The sequence below is a fragment of the Vicia villosa genome, linkage group LG2 (assembly GCF_029867415.1).
Source record: "Vicia villosa cultivar HV-30 ecotype Madison, WI linkage group LG2, Vvil1.0, whole genome shotgun sequence".
NCBI classification, from domain to species: domain Eukaryota; kingdom Viridiplantae; phylum Streptophyta; class Magnoliopsida; order Fabales; family Fabaceae; genus Vicia; species Vicia villosa.
Window position 1 is genome coordinate 205,975,053 of NC_081181.1, and position 7,457 is coordinate 205,982,509.

Here is a 7,457-nt window from a genome sequence, read left to right on the forward strand (position 1 = left end):
TTTTGCATTCTTAAATTTAAATTTTTTTATCCTTCAATTTAAATAAAAATTTATATTTATTTTATTATATATTTATTTTATTCTGCTCAACTTTGTTTTTTCTCATTTTGAAATATTCAAAAATAACCTAATAATAATTAACGAATTGCATGGAAGAACGAATCTTACACCACGTGATGGGAAGAGCTTATTTTAGAAGTTCAAAAAACTCAAGGCAGTAAAAATCTAAACAATGTCCTCACTGACAAACAGTACCAAACACAACACAATCAGATCTACAATCTATTGGAACTCCATTTACCAACATAACAACAACATAAGTGATAACATTAACAATCACAATAAAAACAATAACCTTTTTATTTTATTTTTCTACCTTTTTCTACTTTTTAAGTAACCCTTTAACTTTCTCATTCTCTTCTTTCTCTTTGAAGATTTTTCTCTGTGTTTGTGTGGATCATCACCACCAATCTCTTCTCTTCTCCTTGAAGCAACTCACTTTGATAGCTTGTTAGCTTTGAAGACAATCCATGGTCCCACAAAGCTAGTTTCTTTCTCTCTCTTCACTCACTCTCTGCAGTGAAGTTTTCATCTTCAAAAACCGTAACTTTAACTCATAATAATATCTCTCACATTCACACCTTCAACCCCTTCAAAGTTTTCAAAGGTACAAACTTTTCTCTTTTCCCATGATTTATTTTCCATTTTGAGTAATGGGTTGTTGTGTTTTCTCACTTTTATTCAGTGGAAGTGGGATTCCAAGGCTAAAAATGTAATTTTTATGATGTTTTTTTCCAAAGGTTTTTGGGTGATGAATGAAATTCTCCTTCTCATAGAGTGAAGGTGTTAAGAGGAGAAAAAATGGTTGGTACTCCAATGAATGGAAGAAGACTCTCTTATGGATTTGGAAATGGTGGACATGAACTTGGTCCAAGTAGTACTCCACCAAGCAATGCTGGTTCTGATTATGGAAGCTTTGTGGATTTCACAAGAGATGATGTTGAGGCTCTTCTTAATGAGAAATCCAAAAGGAAAGACAGATTTAATTACAAGGTTTGTTAAGAGTTTGATCTTGTAATCTCGAGCGAACGAGTTCGTTCAAATCCTCTTTTGAATGATTGTAAAATGACTATTAGTGTCACTTAATTAATACTTGCTGTTGTGTATTTAGTGTTATTGGGTTTGTTTTGGTTGTTTTAGGTTTTGGATCAAAGGGAATTTAATGTTCTATCATACTTTGTGTTTTTTAGGAAAGATGTGAAAATATGATTGATTATATAAAAAGGCTTAAGGTTTGTATTAGATGGTTCCAAGACCTTGAGTTGAGCTACTCATTAGAGCAAGAGAAGTTAAAGAGTTCATTGGAATTGTCTCAACAAAAATGCATGGAAATAGGTAAGGATTTTTATTGTTATAATTAGTTTTTGCCTTTTTTGATTTTAGAAAATTCTCACTATTTTTTGCTAGAAACCAAATATCCTCTGCGCGCAATTGCATAGACTAATCTCTCGAGTCAGGGAAAACCACAATGGGCGGCATAATTCTCCCTCAAGAGAATTTAACAGTGTTGCGTGCCCAGGGTTGGGTTCAAACCCATGACCTCTCGTTAAGCTAGAAAATTCTCACTATTTGTATGTATTAATGTTGTTTAGTTAATTCATTTAAATCACAGAGTTGCTGCTAAAAATCAAGGAAGAAGAACTGAATTCAATTATAACAGAAATGAGAAGGAATTGCACTTCTTTGCAAGAGAAATTAGTGAAGGAAGAAACTGATAAATCGGTAAGAAAGATATTCAATTTTTATACGCAAAATGTTTTGGAATTGTTTATTATGCTAAACTTGTTGTTCTTATTATCTTTTGGAACACAAGGCTGCGATGGAATCTCTTGTTAAAGAAAGAGAAGCTAGGCTTGACTTTGAAAGGTCGCAAACTACGTTATCAGAAGATCTTGGTAGAGCTCAACGAGAGCTTCAAACCGCAAATCAGAAGGTATAATTAACTATCATAATCTGATCAATTCAACAAGTCCTGTCATGAAATTGTTGTTAAAATGTATGTATCGATGAATTTCTGCAGATAACATCGCTCAATGACATGTATAAGCGACTACAAGAGTATATAACAAGCTTGCAGCAATACAATGGAAAACTTCATTCTGAGCTTTCTTCGGTTGAAGGTGATCTCAAGCGTGTAGAGAAAGAGAAAGCGACCGTAGTGGAAAATCTTACTATGTTGAAAGGCCAGCTTACTTTGTCTATGGTGAATATACTACGACTTTTCAGAAAACCGTGTTTTGATTAGTATGCAACTTAGAAGTCTTACGAAGTTTCATTGATTGTTTTCATTAGGCTTCTCAAGAAGAAGCTACAAAACAGAAGGACGCTTTTGTGAGTGAAGTTACGTCCCTTCGAAGCGAGCTGCAACAAGTGAGGGACGATCGGGATCGACAAATATCTCAAGTGCAAACTTTAAGTACTGAGATAGTCAAGTTTAAGGATTCTTCCGAAAAGTCCGGTTCCGAATTGAACAACTTGACCATGAAAACAAAGGAATTGGAGGTTGGTTTTTATCGGGTTACGTTTCGGTAACATACTTTTTCTATTACGTAGACATGAACGAGGCTATAATTTTCCTGTGCAGACAAAATGTACTTTTCAAGATAATCATATAATGGAATTACAAGAGAAGTTAACGTTTGCAGAGAACAAACTCGAGGTGACGTAGCATAAACTTAGAAGAAAAAACCGTTTCGTCGAACTTTATGATATAATGGTTTTTGTTCTTCATTCAGGTTTGTGATATATCTGCTATTGAGACAAGAACAGAATTCGAAGGGCAACAAAAACTCGTAAATGAGTTACAAAGACGATTGGCAGATGCAGAATACAAACTTATAGAAGGGGAGAAGCTGAGGAAAGAATTACATAATACCATTTTGGTAACTCCTTGAGCCAAAACTTGTCTATGAAAATTAACATTGAAGTAAAATCAATTCCTTAATAAGTTCTAATCTTCATTTTGACAGGAACTGAAAGGAAACATCCGTGTGTTCTGTAGAGTGCGGCCTTTGTTACCCGAGGAAGGTTGTAACACAGAAGGAAAGATTATATCATATCCTACCTCCATGGAAGCTTCCGGACGAGGCGTTGAACTGGCACAAAATGGTATATCTTGTGATGATGTGGCTTCGTGTTCTTCTGATGGGTGAATGCTTGTTTTAGCTTATTCGTTTATATTGATTACTTATGTTGCTGTTTTTAGGACAAAAACATTCTTTCACATTTGATAGAGTTTTCGCCCCTGATGCATCGCAACAAGAAGTATTTACCGAAATTTCTCAGCTTGTGCAAAGTGCTCTTGATGGTTATAAGGTAATAAGTGCTCCTGATGAAAACAGTTCGACTTTATTTTATCTTTGGTTATAGAAATTTATTATACATAAGTACTTATACGATAAACACTTGTGCTATAAGGGCTTATGCATGTGTATTGATTTTGCACCAATGTTTCTCAAAATTTGAGACGTTTTCTTTTCCAGGTTTGCATTTTCGCGTATGGTCAGACAGGTTCGGGAAAAACCTATACAATGATGGGCAGGCCTGGACACCCCGGCGAAAAGGGCTTGATACCTCGTTCGCTCGAACAAATATTTCAAACTAAACAGTCTCAACAACCACAAGGATGGAAATATGAAATGCAGGTGATAAAGCGTCTTTTTTCATTCTTCCTTGTAGTTCATTCATCATTACAATGTCTACATGTTTTTAAACATGACATATCGATCTAATAAGGTTTTTCATTCGTAACCATTTACAGGTGTCAATGTTGGAAATATACAATGAAACGATTCGCGATTTGTTGTCTACAACAAATAAGTCTGCGTCAGATGCAACCCGAGTAGAAAACGGTACTCCCGGGAAGCAATACACAATCAAACACGATGCCAGTGGAAATACACATGTTTCTGATCTTACAGTGGTTGATGTTCAGAGTGTAAAAGAGGTCGCGTTTCTTTTAAACCAAGCCGCAAACAGCAGGTTATTACATCATATAAGATTCCTTCGTAATCTTTATATCGCATTTCTCAATCTGTTTTTGTTATTGCTTTATGAAAAAGATTAAGATTAACGTGTTAAGACACTTTGGTTTTGGATGGAAAGTTTGACTATGTTTTTCTGCTTATTTCTATTTAGATCTGTGGGAAAAACTCAGATGAATGAACAATCTTCAAGAAGTCATTTCGTATTCACTCTTCGAATATACGGTGTAAACGAGGTTCGAATATTTCTCTTTTATTAATAATCAAAACCATGTTTCTTATTCCCGCCTCAGTGTCTATCATAGGACTTGTTTGAATCGACTTATTTGCGCTGATATATTGGCATCAACACTTGTTTGAATTGACTTATAACTTATAAGCGCTTAATTGAGTTGTTTGGATCAATCTAACATGCACCAAATTGCGACTTATTATCTCTTTGTTCTGCTAGAGCACTGACCAACAAGTACAAGGTATTCTCAACCTCATTGATCTCGCTGGGAGTGAACGTCTTTCAAGGAGTGGCTCAACCGGGGACCGATTAAAAGAAACTCAAGTGTGTAAAACCATACGATGTTTTCGATTTTCATATAGTTCTAATTTGATTTATAATAATCTAAACTTTCTTTCTCTTGTACTTAGGCAATAAATAAAAGTTTGTCATCATTAAGTGATGTTATATTTGCCTTGGCCAAGAAGGAGGATCACATTCCATTCAGAAACTCAAAGCTTACATACCTACTTCAGGTGATTTTTCTTTCTTATTAGTCCTAAACATATAAGCTAAGGTTCTGTTTGGATAAATTGCTTATAAATAAGCTATTTCTATAAGCTTGTCTATAACTTGGAGATGATCTAATTAATTTACTACTTTGTTGAAACAGCCTTGTCTAGGTGGAGACTCAAAGACACTAATGTTTGTAAACATCTCTCCTGACCAAGCTTCATCCGGAGAGTCGCTATGCTCACTCCGGTTCGCATCAAGAGTAAACGCGTGTGAAATTGGCACACCTCGTCGCACCACCACCAACGGCCGCCCAGCAGAATCGCGCCTGAGCTATTTCTAATCTTATAAGACAGATGAAATCATGAATATATTGGTTTAACCTATTTGAATAACTTAATTCTAAATTCCTAACATCATACATATAGCTTTTGTATAGTGAAGAAGTTACTAAGTACTTTGCATTTAGTTAAAGACACTCTATTCTCGTGTTCTTTTAGTTCCACTTGCGATTCTGCTTCTTGTATAATCATAATTTTATTCGGCCTACCCTGGCCTGCATTATATTTATCAGTAAACTACTAGGCTTATTTATCATGACTGCTTTCGAGGAATTAGTCAAACTTGATGCACAGATATTGAGATTAATGGATTAAAAATAGATAGATAAAAAAAATTATGGCGAAAGTGAGAACGATTAGATCATTGACATTTTCGGTGCTCATCGGACTCTCCAGCATTATTAATTAATTTTAACACAATTTTAGAAATTAAATGGGAATACATTGAAGGATCACCTGCAATACAAATGTTGACATATTAACATGCAGTATACCTAAGCTTGATGTGGTGAGAAGTCTTAGTTTAAGTTTGAGTTCTTGCAAAGTAAGCAACATTAATAGATTATTTAATATGTCAATTAATTTGGTCATACCTTGTGGTAAAGTGTCAATTCCTGATATATATTAAAAAAACTATAATACTGTTATCCAAGTCAAATTTAATGGACTAAATATTTTGATACTAATGAAGCTCATACAATTGACAATTTGTAGAAATTCATCTATGCATAACATTTATCTATCTACAAGATATAGGTCTTTATCCCAATCAACAATGAAAAATCAAAAATGGAAAAGAAAAAAAAAAGGTTTTATAATAAGAGCAATAATAACACAGCTTAATAAAAATCATGTCAAATTGTTTTATACATTATGGTCATCCTGTCCATGACATCTTTAAGCATAACTTCAGTTTCCTTATAGCATGCTTGTGTTTCAGCTAGATTCTTGTTCCTTGAAGCTTCTTCAAGCTGTAATCATTACATCATAAATTCAATTCATTAATCAAACAATCATTCACATAATTTTAAATTGCACTCAACAATCGCAATTGCAACCATAGTATAACTAACATTACAATTGTGACCGCATCAGGGCACAATTGTCGCATCAGGCACAATAGAACAATGTAACCGTGCCTAACCGCAATTTAAAACAATCTATGTCTCTAATATTTTTGGAGGGTAAACTTGAACATACCTTTTCAAAATTATCAAACAATTTATTAGCCATGTCAGTGAGTTGCTGCTTATCATCAACCGGAGCAGCGGAGATAACCTTGTCGAAATCAAAGTAGATGAAAGTAGACTTGAGTCTTAGGTACCTCCTAACATAGTTGAGTGTGTCTTGTCCAATCAAATCAGCCATTGCAAGAAGATCAAACGCATATTTCTTAATCCTAAAAACACTTCCTTTCGCTCCAATATTCGCCATGTAGAGTTTCTTCTTAATAAACGATCGCGTCCCCGTTTTCTCATTCGCAATATCTAACAAAATCATCATCATTCTCATCAAAAAAACAAAAGAACATAGTAAAAAAGACAGCAAGAAAAAAAAACACACTCATAATTGTCCCAATGACAAGTGAAACATAAACATTAACCAAACATGATACATTAGTAGTACTAGAAATTATGCTTACTATTAGTGACTGTTGGTTCTGGAATAGGACCATCAATCCAGAATCCATTATCCTTAGCTAGTGAAATCTTCTCATTGAATTGCCATGTAAGGACTAAAGAAACAAAGCTTAATGCAGCTGTTCTTCTTGTAGTGTGAAGTGAGTCACATTCTGATGATTTCTTTGTTTTGCTTCCAAGAAATCCAACAACTACTTGTCCTTTCCTAAGGATTGTTTGTGCATTTGGAAGAAGACATGTGATTGGAGCTAAGGTTTTGGAGACTACATGCAAGTTTGTTAGAGGAGCCATGTTGGTGAAGAAAGTTAAATGTGTTTGATTTTGAGAAATAAATATGTGGAAATAGTTGTGTCATATCCATTTGGGAAGTGCTAGTGCTATGGTGTCCACTGAGTGGTACTAGAAAGGATATCATTGTGAAGGATGGTTTCGTAATTTTGATTTTGAAGTTTAAGGGCTTAGTTTACCTAGTGGCCTTGGAGTATCTATTTTGGGCCAGTTTTTATAAGAGTGACAAATGAGCATTATATTTCAGAAAATTTTATGCGATACCCCTACATTTAATCCCTTACCCCAACATTTTACTTTGACCAAAATTTCCTTCATATAAATTATTTATTTTTTTAAATATTTTTATTTTTCTTCACTCTCGTTTATAACTCTTTCGAAACACCAAACATCTCCTTTAGCTTCCAATGAGCATACTCAA

General features: G+C 34.4%; 2 protein-coding genes across 2 annotated transcripts; one reads left to right on the forward strand and one right to left on the reverse strand.

The window, feature by feature from the left end:
• Window positions 1–279: 279 nt before the first annotated feature.
• LOC131653691 (kinesin-like protein KIN-14N) lies at window positions 280–5,241 on the forward strand. Its single transcript, XM_058923952.1, has 17 exons — window positions 280–667; window positions 801–1,053; window positions 1,251–1,395; window positions 1,673–1,782; window positions 1,874–1,993; window positions 2,081–2,263; window positions 2,353–2,562; window positions 2,645–2,719; window positions 2,796–2,942; window positions 3,030–3,168; window positions 3,266–3,375; window positions 3,543–3,704; window positions 3,821–4,041; window positions 4,198–4,279; window positions 4,495–4,599; window positions 4,686–4,790; window positions 4,928–5,241. The coding sequence occupies exons 2-17, from the start codon at window positions 862–864 to the stop codon at window positions 5,108–5,110; spliced, it is 2,289 nt and encodes a 762-aa protein (XP_058779935.1). The 5' UTR covers window positions 280–667; window positions 801–861; the 3' UTR covers window positions 5,111–5,241.
• A 525-nt stretch (window positions 5,242–5,766) lies between these two features.
• LOC131653692 (photosynthetic NDH subunit of lumenal location 3, chloroplastic) lies at window positions 5,767–7,109 on the reverse strand. The gene is made up of 3 exons (XM_058923953.1): window positions 6,751–7,109; window positions 6,309–6,595; window positions 5,767–6,079 (listed from the first exon to the last, which is right to left on the reverse strand). The coding sequence occupies exons 1-3, from the start codon at window positions 7,037–7,039 to the stop codon at window positions 5,963–5,965; spliced, it is 693 nt and encodes a 230-aa protein (XP_058779936.1). The 5' UTR covers window positions 7,040–7,109; the 3' UTR covers window positions 5,767–5,962.
• Window positions 7,110–7,457: the final 348 nt, after the last annotated feature.